Raw genomic sequence first — 21,697 nt, forward strand, 5'->3', positions numbered from 1 at the left:
CGCTTTCCTTCCCTCCTCAGAGGTTTGGGTTCGAATCCCCCCTCCGTTCTGTAATTTAAGTGGGAGGCCCTGGCGGTGGGTTGCTGGGCTAGGCACCTCGAGGTATAGGCACCCCGATTACCTGTGCGGGCTTGTCTCCGAGGAATGGTGGCGGATTCTCGATCATAAAAAAAAAACATTACATAAAATAATCTTTTTTTAAAAAATATCAGTGCAATTTCATCATTATTAATTGACAAAAATTAATTTCATCCACAAAGTATTTGGGAAATAAAATCAAGATGCCTCATTAGGGACAATTACCAAAAAAGTTATAAACCTATTACAATTGCGCCAATTCAGTCATAAACCTTTCAATTTGGCCAATTTAGTCCAAACCTTTTGAAAATTTATCAATTCAGTTTATCCGGCTAATTTTTTGCTAGAAATCGCTGACATGAACGCCAGCCATTTTACGTGGTACTGACGTGAATAATTTTTGTATTTTGTATTATTTTATTATTATTATTTTTGTTTTCTTTCTTCTTTCCCTTCATCCTTTGCGGTCGCCAGCCTCCTCAATGGCCGGCGACCAGCCACAGCCACAGATGAGGGTCGATGAGGCTCGCACTTGCCAAAATCTGGCGAGGGCGACCTCGCCCGCCAAGCGAGGCTCTCCCTCGCCAGATCCGATGAGGGTCAGCCTCGCCAGCTTCAGGTGAGGCTTGACAAAGGCCTGTCGAAATTAGTTTGGGTATTTGGTGAGGCTTGCCATCGTCGTCACCTCGACAAAGGTCACCTCATTGGTATCATGCGAGGCTCGCCCGAAGTTGGCGAGTTGTCGTCCTCTGGCTAGGGCGAACCTCACTCGAGGCCAACGGGGTCGACCTTCACTAGCCTCGGGTGACCCTCGCTCAGCGGGCGAGGTTGGCCCTCACCAGATTCCGGCAAGGGCATCGAGGAGGCCGGCGATCGCAATGGATGAAGGAAAAAAGAAAGAAAGAAAAGAACAGAAAACAAAAATTATAAAAAAATTCAAAAATAATAATAACAAATTGTTTACGTTCGCACCGACGGTATCACGTAAGACTGCTGGCGTCCACGTCAGCAATTTCCAATGAAGGAAATGAGAGAAGGTTGACGGGAAAGCATGAAACAGCCAACATCGACACATTTTATTGGGTAATGCTCAGAAGAATCATACCAGTTGCTAGTCAAATTCGAAGATTGCCCCGTTAAATTGAACTCAAATTTTGTTGTGACGCCCGAATTACTTGAAATCCGTTATGTAGGGAGTTGCCAATCATGGTTGCTCAATCCGTGTGGGACGTGACACTGAGAAGCAAGGAAAATTTATTATAAAAATAACCATACTAATTCCCTTTCATGCTGTCTGAATATCAAATCAGAGATGCTTAACTTTCATAGAGGATTCAAGAAACGGTACCCTAAGAAAATAACATATAGATAGTACAGTCTTTTGGTCTCAGTTCAAGAATTCTACTATGCAATTTGTTTTAAACTTTTTTGTTTTTGGTCTCAGTCCAACTGAGATGTCCAATTTTTTTTAAACTTTTAACTATCATAAATCACTCCCACAGTTTTTTTTTTTTGATAACCGAGGTGTCCGCGCGGCCGGCGAGTTAGGACTCAAACCAGCGGTGATGCCTGACTAGTCCTCGAGGGGGGCTAGCGCAGCATCCCACCGCCACGACCCTCCACTTAAATCACCGATGGGGGAGTTTGAACCCAGGACCTCTTGTGAAAGGAACTGAGCGCAAACCAACGCGGCCACCGATGGGTGGGTAAAGCACTCCCACAGTTTTGCTTCATACAATGTAAATCTTCATATCAGTCCTTACTCATCCAACATATACAGAACATTACCGAAGTTAAGACTTCGACATCTCAGTTGGACATCTCATTGTTTTTGAATATCTATAAAACAAAGTTCACCATCCTTGCTCAATTAGTTAATGGCTTAAAATGATAAACAGATTACTTGGAAGACAAATGACCTGCCTCAAACATGGACCCATATGTCGTGACCTCGTTACTTGCTGAAACTACAATTCTATGGGAGCCCACCCTTGAGGCTGAAGCTCTTGCTGCTCAGAACAAATCATCTTGCTCTTGAGAAGATTTTACATAAATAACTCTCTTGCTTTTTACACACCAAATTGATGGCAGAACCATGAAGAATCTTACAAATGGAGGAAGTCTATCAAAAGAGAGAAATTTACAATTTTATGTCTCATGTTTAATCGGAGGTTAAGCTTACAAGGCTGGATCCACTTTAAGTAAAGCTCCACGTAAGCTTTAGCGGAGAATTTAATTGATGTGAATATTTATTTTGTAATAATTTTTTGCATATTATTTCTCCTGCGAAAATTCACATCTACAGCACTATTTGGAATAATATATAATATAATCTTAAACCCGTGCAAAATACAAGGGCATATTACTAGTGTAATTAACAAAATGCGATTCTTGTGTAGTAGCTAAATAAGCCCAGTTAAAAGCTCTGCTTATTTTGGTTAGTACTTCTTTCTACAATTATGCAAATTTCTGGTTCTAGGGTTCTTCTTTACATTGAATCACACTAAATAGGTTATTTCGCAAAATAGTTTTTTTTTCCTTTCATCTCCAAAAAGACTGAGTTTTACTATCATCAATCCTAATTAGATATGGTTGCTGCTCCATGCATTGGGCCAAAGGAGTCTCAATAGCTAATTTTCCTTTAGTTATCTGTTAAAGACCCTAAGTATCTGGTCTGCTAAAGCTAAGAGTTACTCTACTTACATTTGGTGAAAGCTTTTGAATGTGAGCAGCCTCATATCAAACATATAGCTGGGAGCAGCAAATCTACTTCCTTATGGTTTTACAATGGGCATCCTGGAGTGCCACTAGAATTTTATTCTACAAGTGTTGCTTATGATGCTGCCTTGAGTCTAATGTCAAAGTTTCAGACGTTATTTATGGTGATAATTGGGAATGGTCCCCTGCTAAGCAAGCTTATGTAATTCAATCCTGCCATGCTCTAATGCCATCTGCTGATGCTTGGGAATTAGTCAGAAATAGGAGGTCCAAGTTGCTATGGCATAGACTTATTTGGTTTAATACTAATGTTCCTAAGTTTGGGTTGATAACTTGGCAAGCTGCTCACTAATAATAAACTCGGCCAATGTTGTTCTACAAGCTGCACTTTGTTATCTATGCGATGCTTGAGTCTAGGTGTCACCATTCCCTTGAGTACTCTTTATCTAAGACAGTATCGGGACACGTCCATTCTCTATGTGATGCTAATAGAGCTATTAGATGTGGGGATATTGAATCTCAGTGGGGGTTTTTCAAGGTGAAAAGCAGAGATTCATGAACATAAAGGTATTTGCCTATATGAATTTAGTTGCTCAGACAGCTATAATAATATTTTATCTTCTTAAGATTCAAATCCCGTTAACTGTAATACTCGACGTTACTACCAAACAACTTGGACATGCATGTGAAAGTGCACTGTTTTATGAGGAAAGCATGTGAACGTGCATTGTTTTCTAAGGAAAGCATGGGATGAAAATATGAAAATGGGCATCATCTGAAAAGAGCTGGGCTTATTAATTTTAGGGATAATGACACAAATAATCCATGAACTTTGGCCCAATGTGCAATTTGGTCCATGAACTTTTAATTTGTTCAATGTAGTCCCTGAACTTTAAGCTAATGTTCAATGTGGTCCCTAAACTTTTAATTTGTTCAATGTCATCCCTGAACTTTTGGTACATGTTCAATTTAGTCCCTGAACTATATGAAAATGTTCAATGTAGTCCCTGAACTTAAATTAATGGAAAGGACTGCATTGAACATTTTCATATAGTTCAGGGACTGAATTGAACATGTACCAAAAGTTCAGGGATGACATTGAACAAATTAAAAGTTCAGAGACCATATTGCACATTAGATTAAAGTTTAGGGAATATATTGAACAAATTAAAAGTTCAGGGATCAAAATGCACATTGGGCCAAAGTTCATGGACTATTTGTGTCATTTTCCCTTAGTTTTACAGTGATACTTCATAATCGGCAAAAGGACACTATAAGTGCCATAAGTTATGTACGGAGATCACTTTGGTGCCATAACTTTTTTTCGGATAACTTTAGTGCTAACTTTTTTGAAAAACAATCACTTTAGTTCCAATGCTGACATGGCCTCCGGAAATCTGACGTGGCTCTTTTTTATTAATTTCCGATGCTGACATGACTCGTCGAAAATCTGATGTGGCTCACCGGAAATCTGACGTAGCTCTTTTTTTAGTCGGAATTTTGGCCAGAGTCACTAAAGTGATCTCTTTTCCTCCGACTTGGCACCAAAGTGATCTGAAAAAAAGTTATGACACCAAAGTGATCTCCGTACACAACTTATGGCACTTATAGTGTCCTTTTACCCTTCATAATCTTTTTTCTTTTCTTTTCGTTTTTTGATTTCAGACAAAACCAGAGATTCATGAACTTAAAATTTTTTGCCATGTGAAGTTAGATGCTAAAGTTGCCTAGATAAATTTCTATCGTCTCAAGATTCAAATCCTGTTAATTTTAATGCTCGATGTTTGGGCATGCATGTGAATGTGCACTGTTTTATAAGGAAAGCATGGGATGAAAATATGAAAATGGAGAAAAATGATGGGCTTATTTGCTTTTACAGTGATACTTCACAATCTTTTTTCTTTTCTTTTCTTTTCTTTCCTTTTCTTAAATTTCAGACAAAAGCATAGATTCATGAACTTAAAGTTTTTTTCCACGTGAAGTTCGATGTTAAAGTTGCCTAGATAGCTACAATAATTTTCTATCGTCTCAAGATTCAAATCCTGGTAATTTTAATGCTCGATGTTTGGGCCTGCATGTGAACGTGCACTGTTTTCTAAGGAAAGCATGTGAACATGCATTGTTTTCTAAGGAAAGCATGCGGTTAAACAATTTTGAGCATTGGCTGTGGGGAAGGTTTTGCAATTAGTGTTTGTCATTTTAAATATTTTCTATTATTTATTAGTATTGTACCCTTGTATTGTCTTAAGAGAGGTTTTGTACAATAATCGAGGTAGGGTGCCTATATAAAGTTTTATCTAATAAATGAGGTGATTGGCCATTAATAAGGGACAATGTGTTCGAAAACAAACGCGGAAAAACAAATACAAAACACAAAGATTTACGTAGTTCGATCACAAGGTGATCTATGTCCACGGGTGAGGCAAAACAAGATTCCACTATAATAAAAAAAGTACAGTTTTCAGAAGTCGAAAAAACGACTTAACAAAACCTCACGTCTCACAAATTTCTTATCATCAATGAAAAAACCTAGCCGCAGTATAAATAGAGCTCCCCAAAAAAATTTCCTTGGGGGCGTAGCCCCCGAACCCCCCAAAACATTGGGTCGCACAAAAAATATGTCGGTTCAGGTAATAAACCGGACCGAATACATAAAATTCAAGACATATCTAATACAATGAATAAATTTATATATGATTTTTTATATTAGCCAACTTCAAGAGCTGTTTTACCTTTCCACGTATGAAATTTTGAAGTCGAAAAGCATCCTCATCAACTTGCTTTGTTTATCCCATCGCACATTGGTACCAATATATAATTTCTTTTTTGCACACAAAAGGTTTCATGCTACTTCATTCACAATTTGTAGATCATAATGTTTTTCTTCTGTTTTTCATTCACGCAAAAGCAGAGATTCATGAACATAAATTTTCTTTACCACGTGAACGTGCGTTGTTTTCTAAGGAAATCACGTGAACGTGCATCGATTTCTAGGAAAGCATGTGATAAAACTGTGAAAATGGGCATCATTAGAAGAAAGCTGGGCTTATTTGTTTTCACAATAACACTTAATAATCGTTTTCTTTTCATTTTAATTTCTGGCAGAAGCAGAGATTCATGGACATAAAGTTTTTTTATTCTATTTGCTCAGACAGCTATAATAATTTTCTCTCTTCGCAAGATACCAGTCCCGTTACTTTTAATACTCCGATGTTTACTACTAGACAATCGAGGCATTCATGTGAACGTGCATCGTTTCCTATGGAAAGCATGTGATGAAACTCTAGAAATGGGCGTCACTAGAAGACAGCTGGGTTATTTGTTTTCACATTGATACTTAATAATCATTTTTTTTCATTTTAATTTCTGGCAGAAGCAGAGCTTCATGGACATAAAGTTTTTTTTCTTTGCCATGTGAAGTTAGATGCCGAAGTTACCCGGACAGCTATATTAATTTTCTCTCTTCTCAAGATCCAAGTCGTGTTAATTTTAACACTCCGATATTTACTACTGAGCAATCGGGGCATCCATGTGAACGTGCATCCTTTTCCAAGGAAAGCACGTGAACGTGCATTGCTTTCTATGGAAAGCATGTGATCGGGCACTGTTCTCTAAGGAAAGCATGTGATGAAACTATTAAAATGGGCGTCATAAGAAAAAGACTGGGCTAATTTGTTCTTTAGCCCCCACTTGGAGAAATTTTTAATTGCATCTGCTGAGAAAAAGGAAACTTGAATTGTTACTTCCTAGACCACTTGGGCGGCTTAACTATTGCTTGCCAGTACCTAACATTTTTTAATTAAACAGGGTCGCCCGTAATTACTTTTTAAATGCATAAACTTACAAATCCCGTGCATAAGTTTCTAACCTCAAGTAAATTCTTAGTCTTTCTATATTAAAACTTACTATTGTAATGCAGAGGAAGTATACATTTTTTTTTATTTGTCTTCTAATCTTTGATACGTACTGTCTTACAAAGGAAGTATATATGCACTTATATCAATAATACAGTTGTCCTTGCTCGAATGCAGTTAGTGTTCCAAATGAAGATATAAGCTATTTGACTCGACCTGAATTAGAACCAGAAAAAGGTAGGAAAGGTCCATGTCCATTTTCAAACCCATGTCTTTATATGGACAATTTATATGGACAAAAGACCCGTGTCCAATTTGCTGTCATAAATTTTATCATCGAGCATTAACCGATATCGTCGACCGAACACCCGAAATTGTGCAGCCATTGGGGCATTTTCTGTGAAAAAGTATTTAAATATTAAACAAGACATTTCATCTACTAATTTAAATTATTAAACAGTTGATGATGATTACATTAAATTTTATGTTTTATTAGAATAGGAGGTCATGAGTTCAAATTTTGCTAGCCCCTTATTTGCCTCCCCGTTATATATTTGCATGCTTTAGTATTAGGATTAAGTCTAACCTATATATTAAAGGGAGTGTTAGAGCATTTAAATATTAAGATTAAGTCCAACCACTTATACACCAAAAGGTTTGATTCTTTTATTGATAGGAGATCAGGTCGGATCTAGTGTTTGGGCTTCGCCCCTTTCAATACCAAAAATAAAAAATTAAACGAGGTTGCTGGGCATGAATTGATTGTGCTGGATGTAGCGTAGCCTTTGTAAGTGACTGGGGGTTCTCATTTGTCAGCTAACGGAGAAACTTTCTTCTATAGGATCGTTACGGGACAGCAAAGTGACGTCAGCGAGTGGAGAAATTTTTGTTTTCTGCTGGCCTTTTGGAAAAAGGAAAAATGGAAAGGAGAAAAAGAAGACTCTTCAATCGGAAGGACAATGATATGGTCCACCACCTCAAGTGGATTTCAAGCTCTACGCTTTCACAAATGTCAACAAAGTACCTAAGGGTTTGATTTTGATAGGTTTTTACATTTTGCTTTTGTTTAATCTAATCTTATCTCAGACACATTTTTACTTTTTTTGGGCTTGAAACATACGAAATTTTTACAGTAAGTAAATATTGGTATGTAGTTTACATAGATTTTTATAGCTAACTCTGATGGTGATTACCTTCTTCTGTTCCATTTTATTATGTCTGATTTGTTTTGTGAAACCAAACTATATATATATATATATATATATATATATATATATATATATATATATATATATATATATATATATATATATATATATATATATTCTGTTTGCTCTCTCTCTAATTTATGTCTTGAAAATGCGATGCGTAAAGCCAAAGCTGGCCAAGCTAACACTTGCTTCCCCAACAATTGATTCTCATCTCTTGCTCTCGTGTCAAGCAAAGTATATATGCAAGAACAAATGGAATGGAATTTCTTAAGCAATAGTGACTGGCGACATAACAATCCAGACTTAACATTTACTTTAATGTTTAATTAGGGGCATTAATGAATGATAAAAATTTTAAATTCCATGTGCGCGTATTTTGGTATCAAATGTTTAAAAAATAATTATTTACGATTACACAGATTTCAATTTTTCGTATAATTCCTATCACCGGTATCTTTTATATATAGACTTTTCTCTATTGTCAAATCATTCATATGAAGAGTGCCTAGTTTTACCAACCATGGATCTTCGGTTCAGAGAAAGAGGTGATGGTCAAATTTAAATTTTGTGATAATTTTTAAGGGTTAAAACCACGAAAAACCCAAAACCGGTACACCTGTGATAAATTTTATCCCAAACTAATTTTTTGACTGCCAAAAGCCCCAAATTGATAAACCGGTAACAATTTTACCCTTTATTTGTTTTCATTAAATTTTACTGTTAAATTGCTTTGAAATGACACGTAGCAGTTGACTGATGTGCCAGTTTTATATTTTACCCTTCGTTTATTATAGGTGTATCGGTTTGTTATTTTTTGTGGTATTAATCTAATTTAACAGAAATTAATGGAGGGTAAATTCGTCAGAAATGTATAAGTTTAGGATTTTTAGTGGTCAAAATATTGTTTGAAGTAAAATTGTCATATGTGTACAAGTTTAGGGTTTTTCATGGTATTAACCCAACTTTTTAATATGCATTGGTTTCTTTACTTGAAATTTTGAAAAAAACAAATTAAAGTACGAGTTTCGACACTATGGAACGATTTAACACTAAAAGAAATAGGCAGCTGAATTTTATCGACGCGGTTCTTTTATATGAGAAGGCAAGTCGTCATTCGTTTCTATTTTCGGTTATTTTGCTTGCCAATTGATTATTTTTTGGTATGTTTTGTTTAGAACGAGTACAACCATGGTTCTATCAACAGCAACATTGCACATTGCTTTTGAGATTTGCTAAAGGCAATATATATTTTGTGAAGAACAAGGATACTAATCGTGTTGTTAGTGACAACAAGCACATGATTCAAGCTTTATGCCAATAAGATTGAGAAAGAAGTTGGAGAAGATGACATGGCAATGCCTTACATAGATTCGACGTTTGTTGTTGAGTTGAGAACCTACACAGCACGATTGAAATGGATTAAGTTCCGACAGGTATTACATTATACAATTTTATTACAGTGATGATAATTTTTCAGATCACAAGTTGAAGAGTTATTGAAAAGAGATGTCATGTGCCAAAAATGTGGAGAAGGAGCTATAGTTATGAAGAAAGTAAATGGAGCCAAAGTGAAAACGATGCCCACTGAGCTCAAAGATAATAATAGGTATAGTCTAATTATCATGTACCTAAAATTTGTATAAATTTAAGCATCTTTTGCAAATTGTAATATTTTATTTTCTCGAAGGTCCGACCAGGTATGTCTCCCCTTATGGAATGACTTTCTAGATAAATATCGAAAGACCAAATATATGTGCCCATTGAAGCATGACGTGGTCATTTTTACTTGGGGTGAGCAATGAATCGATTGATAAATTCCATGTGTGATCTGGCTAGAAACCAACCCGGTGAGGCTAGTTTCCAAGAAAAATATTTGGAAACCGGCCTTGACCTGTTAGGTTTCTCGTTCAGGGTAGAATAGGCTCAAAATCAACCCTAATATAATATTTAACATGATGTTCAAAATTATAGTCATATAATTTGCTAAAATTATAATCTCACAATGTTCAGCAAAATATTTAATACCATAATGAACAGTAGGGTATAGCCTTTGCCTGCCAATGGGCATCGAGACTAGCAGGAAAAGAAAGGCAACGTCTAATCTCATGAATTTACTAAATGCATTGACAAAATACGGAAAAAGAATATATAAGTAATACTCAATTGAATCGTAAAGCAAGAAAATAATTCTATAAAGAGTACCTAATTGTTAAGATCAATATATCTATATTTATAATATAGAAAAGGAAAACAAAGAAACTTTGATTAGATAATATTTCCATGGTTGTTAAAGAAAAAAGGATTTGGGGAGACCATCCAAGATATAGCTGTTTCCTGTTAAAATGAACATGATCGTTTGCGAGATTACTTGGGAGATCAAATACTTGCCGATGTTTTGGGTTGTAACTTGAACATTTCACTTTTAGCACTAAAATTGTTCCTACAAAAATATTATTATTGGATATAAAAGAACCATTCCATCGAACAAAAGAAAGTAATCAGATGTGACCCCATTTGCAAGAATGAAATGCAAAGAAATCCCTTTCTTGTGTTAACGGTAACTGTGGAGGCGAAGAAAGGGATCGATTCCCAAGTTTCCTTCTTATGTCGACATAAGAAAGGAATGTTCCTCTTTTCTTTCTCTATATAATGTGCGACGAGGACAAATGCAGGCAGCACTCAAGAACCATTTCTTCACTGTTTCTAATCTTGTTGCTTGCATTTCATGCAGGCTTGCTGTTGTCGAATTTGATCCTTCGATACCACCCCCACTCCTAGTAATTTCGCTCCCAGTTATTTTCACCATGCGTGCATCGGTTTATTGTTTTATGAACTATAAGATTAGTTGTGACATTCCGAATTTCGACCCATTTTTGGGATTTATAAAACGTGTAATTCGTCAGTATGCTTATAGTAAAATCTCGCCCGGGAACTGATCACTCTCGGATATTATTTTTAAAATTGAGATTTCGCTAGAATCGCACTCGATCGAATTTGGCCGTTATTTAGAGTCCAAACTTTGGTGTCGAATTTCTCAGAGTTCCGGGACAAATTTAATTGGACGGTGTCGATATTAATGTGGCCAGCCTCGAGATTGCCCGAAATTATTGAAAAGTGAAATTTGGACCGGGTGCGGATTTTGACCAGTATACCTCCCTCTGGATTTATTTTATTTAATGTCTTTTTAGCCTTTTCTTTAATTTGAAGTCTGGAATTTTCGTGGCCCTATGATCTTGACTTGCTCACCAAGATCTAATGTGAGCCCTTGGATGAGAGTGAGTGGGGTTGTTGACCTTTTTAAATTGATTTCTCTCTCTCTCTCTCTCTCTCTCTCTCACGATCATCCCCTTCCCCCTGTTCTGCCGAGACCCCCCCTTCCTCTCCTTCTCCCTTGGCCGCGCGAGGAGCCCAGCCACGCCGGAGCAGCCCGCCGCCACTCATCTCAGCCACAGACCACCACTGAGCTCACTCTCTCCCTTCCCTTCCATTTGTCCATCCCATCACCACCACCCACGATCACCCTCACACCATCGCCGACCACCTGAGCTGCCATCCGTTGTCCGCCCTCGCCGTTGCTTCGCCGGAGTAGCCGTTGCCGTGCCAAGGCTCTCTATTGCACCCGTTGTTCGGTTTTCTTGCTTAGGCTAAGAGTAAGTGACCCCTAAGCCTTAGTTAGGATAATGGGTTACTAATGGACATGTTTAGGGGCGGATTATGGCCGTGGATAGTTGGTTTAGTGGCTGGTTGTGCTTGGTTTGCTTGGTGGTGCTTGTTGGTTGATTTCCGGTAAGGTTGCTGCTGCGTCGCTGGATTTTACAATTTTTACTGTGACTTGTGTGGACCGAATTTGAGGAAGTGTTCTTCATAAAAGTTGTTCATAACACCTTGAAGTATGACATAATTTAATTTTAGAATTTTTGAAGATCATTTAATGCCATTCGTAAGTCCATTTTTGAACCGAATTCAGTCTGTCGGATTTACTGTTCACCCGACCTTCTGGTCTTTCCGATTTTCTATAAATTTTTCCAGACCTCTTTTCAACAAACTTTCTTCACAAAAATTGTTATAAACACTTGTTTCTATGACATATAAAAATTTCAAGGCTTTCCAAAGTGATTTGGGCACTGGATGAGATACATTTTGATGGTCAGGCGGCCTGACCGGACGGGTTGATTTTTGTCTAACTTCAAGTGACAAAAAGAGGTATTTACAGTTGGAACTGGGTTTCAAGTTCTTCACGGAAAATGTTTATCAAGATGTTTTATACAACATATCCAAAATTTAGAATTTTTGGAGTTGAATTACTATTTATTTAAAAAGGGATTCCAGAACTGTGCGCTGGCCCAGAATTACTCCGAATCTGTATATTCGGTTTTCCCTTGTTCTTTGTGGCTGAATGTGGCTGTTTATGGCTGAGTGTGGTGGCTGATTTGTGGTGCAAACGTGGGCTACATTGTGGCGGTTCAAGGGCCGTTTTGTGTGATGATTTGTGAGATCGATTGGTGCTCGAAGTGGGGCTTAAATGTGTGATAGTTCGTGTGTGAATTAATGTTCGATTAGTGGCAATTTGCATTGGTTGCTCGTTGTTGAAGTGAGTGTGTTTGAGTGGCGGTTTGACTTGTGATTTTTCCCCATGTGTGATTTTATGCCTAAATTGCGTTGGACGTGCTGTGTTGGGGGCTAGGTTCGATGGCCTATCGAGGCCTTTGTGCGCTCGATTTAGTATGGTGCATTTTGTGGAAATTGTGGTGGATTGGATGTAAGAACGGACTTGAGACGTGCTGACGGTGGTCTGTAGAATGAAAGTTGACGGACTTGGGACGTGTTGACGGCGGTCCGTGTGAAAGCATGAATGGCCGGTGTGCCAAATGGATGCGGGCTTGAGACGTGTTGACGGTGGCCTGTTAAAGGTGTGTTGGACCGGAATGTGTTTACGTCGGTCATTGGAATTGAGCCCGGATTGATCGGAGGGCTACGGACTTGGGACGTGTTGACGGCGGTCCGTGTGAAAGCATGAATGGCCGGTGTGCCAAATGGGCTTGAGGCGCAGTGGCGCGGGCTGTGAGAATGGACCTGAGGTGCAGTGGCGCGGGTCGTGAGATGGTTGGTTGGGCACGTGTGCGAAATGTGATTGGTTGGATTGGCTTGAAGTACGTGTGGATGTTTGGTTGGATTAGTTGGGTGCGAGTGTGGATGGCGCTTGAATGAGTGTGTCATATTATCGAGATATTATTTCATTGTCATGATTTGACTAACGTGTAGAGGTGATGTGTGGATTGAGGCGAGGTAAGTGCGTGGATGTGAATTTTGTACGTTACTTGTTAGTTTAGGGTGTTGCTTATTGAGACTCGTTCTCATAGTTATTATATAACCATTTCAGACCCCCGACTCCGACCATGAATGGTCCGTCACAGCGTTTTGGGATCCCGAGGAAAAGCCGTTAGAGCAAGATCCCGAAGAGGAGTCCATGGAGTTGGTGGACCCTTTTTGTATAGCTAGGCTAACCTACCCGACCACTTGCCCTTTTTGATGATGGTGGTTTTAACCCTAGTGGCCTTTGTATGTAAGGTTGGATTTTGTAAGTGCGTGCCGTTGAATGAAATATGTGGTTCATTTGTTCAAGTGTTCTACTACCCTTGGTCTTTAATCTTGTCTGGGTGCTTTTAATCGTTTCCGTTTGCGCTTTATGTTTTGATGTTCGCGTGGGTCGGCGACGAGTCCTGGGACGTCGCATTTTCAATACGACCACGGAGGGATGTTGCGGGCTCGGTGGGGTTCGGGGCGTGACATTAGTGATTTGTTTTCACCGGCATTTTCATTGCCTTTAATCACGAACCTCGGACTCGACTGCTGTGGGTCCTATATGCACATTGATTTAGGCCTCATCTTGTAATGTGCGTGGATGATGAGAATTCCCCTCAAGCTTGTCCATCTCCTGTGGCTGATTTCAAGCTCTATGCTTTCATAAGCATTGGCAAAACAGCTAAAGGCTTGTTTTTATTTTTTTGAATCCAATCTCATTTTCAGACGCATGCTAACAATGTTTTTTGGTCCGAAACATATGAAATTTTCACACTAATTACACATAATCTTTTATAATTTTTTTAATACTTGAATTATATTTTAAATTTTAACAGAGAGAAAAAAAAATTATTTTTGCTTTTTTAAAAATTACAAACAAACAAGTCCGAAGAAATTTCAGCCAAGCCAACTCTTATCATCATGATTATTTTCTTTCATTATATTTTATTATGTGTCGTTTGTGAAACCAAACTAAGTATATGTAATACATACATATTTACATATAGGCACATACACACACATCAATCAATAATAAAAAACTTCATTAAAATGGAGTTAAATGGTTGGCCCACATCATCACAAAGTTCCATCCCGTCCCACTTTCCTTAACATCAATTAGACATATTACTATAGAATAAAGTAGAGGAAGACTCAATCATCTAATTTAATCTAATATAATTTTCCTAGAACAATATATCAACATTAACTTGCCTTACTTATTGAATTAGATTATGTAAGTATACAATAATTATAGATAATATAAAATATTTAAAATGACAAACATTGATTACAAAACTCCAATGTACATACATACTTTCCAACAAAGTGGGAAAGAACTTAATCATACCATTTAATCTTTTACATACAAGAACAACAACATCGACTTGCCTTACTTATTAAACTGGACGTGATCTTTTACATATCTAGCAAACTTGTGTCACTTTCGTCCCAGTTTAATTGTGGTCCTAACTTCCAAACTCAGCTCTCTCAATATCCACCGGATATGTAAAAGATTACATCATACCTTAACGAGTGAATTGATGGGGTATTTATGGTAAGAGGATCAAAATAATTGCTTAACAGGATTATTTCATATGGATAGGCTGCTACTTGTCAAGGGAGACTCAAGCCAATTGTATACAGCCATGTGTCAAAAGGACATAGGCCAACACCAAGCCCAATAGAAAGGTGTAGGGAATAGGCAGGGCCATTCCTAATGAGTCTTGCTCTCAGCTTACTAAGTCCAAACTCTCCAAAATATATCAAACAAATAAAAATAACCTAGGATCATGCCACTTATCTCAAGTCATTCTTGCATGGAGCAATGCTCATTTGAAATAACCTGTAACAAGTTACAGATAATGGCATTTGTTAGTAAATTTAGGTAATTGTATAAAAGAATGATATATTTATTAAATATGAAACCAACCCTACTTGAGAGTTCATCAAAATATGCGAAAAGGATTGTCATGCATGGAGAAAATGCATAAAAGGTAATGACTAAGACATTCCTATTATTGGGGGGATGATAAGAATGTTACAATATAACAAAAGTAGATGCGCGACGTGCACAACACATTATTGTGAGAAGACTACTCATACTTTGTATAAAAAGAAACAATTATTATCATAATAATATAATAATTGGTGCATTTTTTTAGTGTAAAAAGAATTATAAAAGTTGCTGTAGTAAGTAAGAAAAGCTTGCCTATTTGTCATTAATAGAAAAAGCAAAAATAACTTTAGATTAAAAAATAGATGATCAGATAGGAAATTCAGCAAAGATTTGATTGTATATATTGAGTAGAGCTAAATTAGAAGAAGAATATGTTGGGGGATAGAAATAAGAGCCAGACTTAAAAGACAAGAGAGATGACTTGTCTTATAGTAGTTGTTAAAGAAAAGCTACAAATTTCAGTTATTTAAAGGATTTCAAACTAATCGATATGATTACAATAAAAAACTGAAATAGTAAAAGATTGTGTACAGATATAGGATTTTACTTTGCATAAATGTGCAAGTTTTGGAATTGTCTAATATGGGAAGAGCTTTAAGGCAGTTTTATTTATTTATTTGGATAATAGGAAAAAATAAAGGAAGGAAAAAAAATATAGAAGCATTGATAATAGGAAGCAAACGATTTTGTGAGATTAGCAAGGAGAGTGAACTTCCTTAATCAAACCGTAATGTTTTAGTAAAATAATAGCAATAATGTCACGTGACAATATGAATGAGAGTTTTGAATTGAGATGTGTAGTGTTGGCATCAGAATGTTAACAAATCTGTTATGTTACTTACACGTATAGAACTTTCTATATTCCTAGAAAGAATTCCTATCCTAATGTGTATTGCACATGTGTAACTATATATTCCCATATATATTGGTTGCTAATTAATCGTAGCTCACATCTCACGGTGCTTGAATATTAAAGCAAACTAACATTCCCTAAGTTTATAACGTAAGCTTAGTTACTAACTTTGTCATACATTAAATCCATCCCAAGAATATAAAAAATGATTGGTCATCTTTTGACAAAAAGGTAAAGAATGACGCCTTTAAAAAAACAACAGTTTTCTTGCAGGCATCGGATGCGACTTGAGTGGGTTTGCATTTTTGGTTGAGGCTTGCGTGGATGATCAGAATTCCTATCTATAATAAGCTGAAGTCGGTCATAGAGTTGATAATTAGATTTGTTAGGCTTTTGATTTGCTAGTCTCCGATGAGCATCAACATTAACTTGTTGTACATGTCGTGAGATGTCTCAAGCCTTGGACCTACTGCACTAATATCTTTTGATTCACAGAGAAACAAAGAGAACAAAAATGGCGGAAGCTGTCATCGTCGGTATTGCTGGAAAGATCGTTGCTTATCTAGGTCCTCAAGCACTAGAAAATGTTGGAAAGTTATGGGGCGTTAAGCAAGAACTTGAGGTGCTCAAGGACAGTGTCTCCACTCTTCAGGCAGTACTGGCCCATGCAGAAGAGCAATACCACCAGAGTCCCCAAATTAAATTTTGGGTTGATAAACTGAAAGAAGCTTTCTACGATGCACAAGACGTGCTTGAAGAATTTAATATAGAAGCCATGCGACTAGAACTGAGGGGCCACAATGAAATGATGAAGGAGGTAAGGACATTTTTCTCAAGTTCAAACCAGCTTGCTTTTAAAATGAAGATGAGTTACAAACTAAGAGCAGTTAGGGTGAGAATCGACGCCATTAAGGCTGATAAGGGATTCCACTTGGATGAGCGCCCCGAGAGAGAGTGGAGGAAGAGAGAAGAGACGCATTCGTTTATACGTGAGGGAAATATTATAGGGAGAGATGAAGATAAGAAGGTGGTCATGGAATTTGTACTGGATTCAGACGTGCAAGAGAACGTTTCCATCCTTCCAATAGTTGGTATTGGGGGGCTTGGAAAAACAGCTCTTGCTCAATGTGTGTATAATGATAACATTGTCAGTAAACATTTTAACTTGAAAATGTGGGTTTGTGTCTCTGATGACTTTGACATCAAAAAAATAGTGAAAAATATGATAGCTTGTGCAAAGACGAAAGAACCAACCGAGGTTGCGATGGAACGGTTGCAAAGTGAACTGAGGGGAGAGATTGATGGAAAGAGATACCTCTTAATTTTAGATGATGTGTGGAATGTAGAACGAGAAACATGGCTGAGCTTGAAAACTTTATTGTTGGGAGGTGCTGGAGGAAGCAAGATCCTCATAACTACACGCCTTACTTCGGTTGCGAAGATCACCGGCACTGCTTCGCCTCATCTTCTCAAGGGGTTAGATGAAAGTGTGTCTCTTGAATTACTCATGCAAATGGCTTGTTGTAAAGAAGAGGAGATACAAGATCCTGACATGCTAGCTATTGGTAAAGATATAGTTAAAGAGTGCTCCGGCGTTCCATTGGCAATTCGAACTATTGGGAGTTTACTCTTTAAGAAGAGTAAGCACGAATGGTTGCAATTCAAAGAAAAAGAGCTCCTAGATGTGTCCCAAAGGGAACACGGCATAATATCAATACTTAAGCTTAGTTATGACCATCTTCCTTCACATTTGAAACAATGTTTCGCATTTTGTTCATTGTTTCCCAAAGATTATGAAATAAAGAAGCAGACTTTGGTCGATCTTTGGATGGCCGAAGGATTTATCCAGCCATCAAATAGAAGTCCGCATTTAGAAGACATTGCTCATGGCTATTTCATGGATCTACTTTGGAGCAACTTCTTCCAAGATTTTCAAAAAGACGAGGAGACTTGCAAGATGCATGATCTGATGCATGATCTAGCCTGCTCAGTTGCCGGGACCGAGTGTTGGGTGGCATGGGATGACACAAAATCCATACACGAAAGAACTCGTCACGTATCATATGGTTCAACTTTCGATTTGATGGGTGAAATTCCAATCTCATGCTTGAAAGCAAGTGCATTGAGAACATTTCTGTCTACTAAGAGTCATTGGGAAATGGAACCAACGAGTGAAGTAGATCTATGCCAACTGATTCAAAGTTTCAAGAGGTTGCGCGTCTTGGATTTGCATGAAAATAATGTAGAAAAGGTGCCAAGGTCCATTTGTAAGTTGAAGTATCTCACGTATCTCAATCTCTCTCACAATCATAAATTGAAAAGGCTTCCTAACTCTATTACGAGATTGCAGAATTTGCAAACTCTTAATCTCTACGACTGTTCTGTCCTTGAAGAATTGCCAAGGGGCATAAGGAAGTTAGTCAGCCTTCGAAATCTAGACATAGATTATTGTGAGAAACTTAGTTATGTGCCACGCGGACTAGGGCAATTGAGTTCTTTGCATAGGCTAACGCGCTTCATTTTGCCCCCCAAAAAAGCTCTTGCTAAGAATGGTTGTGAAATTGGGGAGCTAAAAGAGCTTAATAACATCTTGGGAAGCCTTTGCATTGAGAATTTGGGAAGCGTGACGGATGCCAAAGCAGAATCCAAGGCTGCGAACTTGATAGGGAAGCATTCTCTGGAATCTTTGGAACTTCAATGGGGCGATTCCGATATTGATGATTCAGTAATTGGGAATGGAGATGAAATGCTATTAGATGGACTGAGGCCACACTCAAATCTGCAGAAGTTGAGGATTAAAGGATATAAAGGTGAGAGCTTTCCAAGGTGGATGACGGATAGCCTTGTGTCTTCTTTGCCAAAATTAGTTGAGGTACGCTTCGACAATTGCGGGACATGTAAACATCTCCCTCCAGTGGGCCAACTACCTCACCTCAAGATTTTAGAGATTTGGTGGCTGAATGAATTGGAATACATCGAGTCGGACCATTCATCCACTTCAGCGGCATCATTTCCTAGTCTATTGGAATTGAAGATCGTTAATTGTATGAAATTGAAAGCCATGCCACCAGCTCCACATCTCGAGCAATTAAGCCTGTGTGGGTCCCACCCAGCGTTGATAAATATGATAGTTGACCTTAATAAGTTGAAGAGCCTGGAAATCTACGGGATGGAGTCTCTAGAATGTGTGCCCGTGGAGTGCTGGAAAAGTCTCGCCTCACTCGAATCTCTAAGCATCGGTACATGTCCTCGGTTAACTTCCCTCTCCAAAGCACCACCACCATTGGGTACGCGACATCAATCCAACCTGGTGGATCTCGATTCTTCGGATTATGAGGAGCTGGATTTATCCAATTACGTCGAAAACAGCAGCGGCAACAACAACAACCTCATCTTGGAACTTCACGGTCTCCGCTCCGTGATGCTCCAACAACTTCCAAAACTAGCATCTCTCCCACAGTGGCTTCTCCAGCTCAGCAATCTCGAGGATCTCACTATTATGTATTGTGAGGAGCTGGATTTATGCAAAGACGAAAGCGGCAACAACAACCTCATCTTGGATTTCCATGGAGGACTCCATCACAGTCTCCGCTCCGTGACTCTCATTGAACTTCCAAAACTAGCATCTCTCCCACAGTGGTTTCTACAGGCCAGCAATCTCGAGCATCTCTTTATCGCTTTTTGTGAGGAGCTGGATTTATGCAAAGACGAAAGCGGCAACAACAACCTCATCTTGGATTTCCATGGAGGACTCCATCACAGTCTCCGCTCCGTGAATCTCGATGGACTTCCAAAACTAGCATCTCTCCCACAGTGGCTTCTCCAGCTCAGCAATCTCGAGCGTCTCAGAATTGAGGATTGCGACAATTTGAAGGAATTACCAGAGCAGATCGTGGCTCTTGAATCACTTCAGAAGCTTCAAATCATCAAGTGCCCCTCGTTGACGTCATTACCCGAAGGAATCCGAAGGCTTGCGTCCCTTACTCACCTAAGAATCGGAGCTTGCCCAGAATTGGAGAGGAGGTGCAAGAGAGATGGTGGCGAGGACTGGGACAAGATTGCTCATATCCCCCACATAACTCACGATCGCTTTTCTCCTTTCTGAAGGTATGCGAGGACCTTTTTACCCAGATTTTTTTACATGAAGAATAATTCTCGAATTGTGTGTTTCGATTACTTGATTTGATTCTGGGGGGACATGGACAGATCGCTGAAGAGAGGGGAGGACAGATCGCTGGCACAAGATTTGCTCATTTCCCGCACATATCTCACGATCCCTAATATTCTCTCTAAAGGTACGTGGGACCTTTTTTCATGAACAATTTCTCGATTCGGGGACATGGGACAGATCGCTGAAAGGTTTGGACATGTCCTTGAATGCAGGTATTTACAGGGTGTGGGAACATTGCTTTATCCCCATCCATGCGAGAAAAACGAAGAAAAATTCATACTCCTCATCCAACTCCGAGCTCGTTAAATCTGGCTCGTGACTCGTGTTGTAGATATAGCGTTGCAATCTCATTATTTGATTCCACAAGGAGTGAATTGCCTGCACAGTCCAATGATTCTGGAAAACTCTCGTAGATGGAGTGATGAGATGTTCCTCTCAAGAATGGTTTCTGGTTTACTTCCCTTAAAAATAACTTTTATGTCAATGTGTTCCCATAGAATCGGAGCTTCTGGCATAGATCTGCGCAGCAAATCAAGGGTATGAATGGCGACAATGAAATATGTAGCGTTTTTCTTTTCACATGATACATGCTACTGATTTATTAATTCCTGAAATCAAGCGATCCCTAGACCTGTTGAGCACCCATATGAACTTCCATAGTGGAATTACTATGGATCAAGTACTAAAGTGATCTTATTTTTAGCATTTGACAGCAACACTGTGTAAACTAAAAGCTGCAAATGGTTTTGTATTACAGTAGAGTTTCTAAAGTCTCTCTATGAAGAATTTGAAAGGAAATGCAATGGTGGGGAGAGAGAGAGAGAGAGAGAAGGGAAATGCACATTCTTGGTTTGCTGTTCAGCCATTCTGCAGAGGTTCTCAGGTAAGTCCATTGCCAATTTTGAGCACCATCTTAAGCAATTGAGTAAATGTTTGACATTAAAAGAGGTCTTATGACAGTTGGACTCGGAGTCTATCTATGTCTCTACATTTTGATCACTGTGAGGTTGTCCTGCTCATTTTGTTTGGTTGACAAATGACATATTCTTCGTCTCTTTGTGACAACGATGTTTATAAAAGAAATGCGTTTGTGTGAGGCAGGATTAATGAGCGAAGCAGTAGTCTTTCTTGTTTTTTTCTTTTGATAACTATCTTACCAATTTTAAGTATATGTTATGGACCTCATGTAGACTCGATTTCTCTTGTATCCACTCTTGTCTCAGATCCAATTTTGATGACAAATGACTTGTTTTGTTGCTCTGAATTTGTATCTTAGTTGTGAATGTTTGGTTTTCCTTATTTGCCGTCGTGCAAACTTATCTTCACTCAATTTCCTGATACCGTGACTTTGCATTTCCAGATTTCTTCCAGGTTCCTTAAACAAAACAAGAGAACTGTAGCTCTAGTAGGGAATGAGACAATGAAGGCCAGCACCAATGTTAGGCATATTGTTATCCCTTGTACAAGCTCGGCTACATCTCAGGTTATCCCAGACATAATACGCTGTTACGGCAGGTTAATTGTTTCCATTTCCATTTCTTTAATGCTGTGCTC

General features: G+C 38.4%; 1 protein-coding gene across 3 annotated transcripts; it reads left to right on the forward strand.

Annotated features, from left to right (window-relative positions):
- The first annotated feature begins 16,026 nt into the window (after positions 1–16,026).
- Positions 16,027–21,653, forward strand: LOC130135882 (putative disease resistance protein RGA4). Of its 3 annotated transcripts, none has more exons than XM_056305709.1 (4): positions 16,027–20,079; positions 20,179–20,267; positions 20,356–21,026; positions 21,504–21,653. In XM_056305709.1, the coding sequence occupies exon 1, from the start codon at positions 16,487–16,489 to the stop codon at positions 20,075–20,077; it is 3,591 nt and encodes a 1,196-aa protein (XP_056161684.1). In that variant the 5' UTR covers positions 16,027–16,486; the 3' UTR covers positions 20,078–20,079; positions 20,179–20,267; positions 20,356–21,026; positions 21,504–21,653. The 3 variants fall into 3 exon arrangements, with proteins under 3 accessions (XP_056161684.1, XP_056161683.1, XP_056161685.1); XM_056305708.1 differs by having other exon boundaries at positions 16,468–20,079; positions 21,515–21,653; XM_056305710.1 differs by lacking the exon at positions 20,356–21,026 and having other exon boundaries at positions 16,468–20,079; positions 21,515–21,638.
- The last annotated feature ends 44 nt before the right edge of the window (positions 21,654–21,697 follow it).

The sequence above is a fragment of the Syzygium oleosum genome, unplaced genomic scaffold (assembly GCF_021117445.2).
Source record: "Syzygium oleosum isolate NSW1041296 unplaced genomic scaffold, Sole_v2.1 Sole_v2.38, whole genome shotgun sequence".
NCBI classification, from domain to species: domain Eukaryota; kingdom Viridiplantae; phylum Streptophyta; class Magnoliopsida; order Myrtales; family Myrtaceae; genus Syzygium; species Syzygium oleosum.

Coding starts and splice junctions, on each gene's coding strand:
- LOC130135882 (XM_056305709.1), top strand. CDS start 16,487: ATGGCGGAAGCTGTCATCGTCGGTATTGCTGGAAAGATCGTTGCTTAT.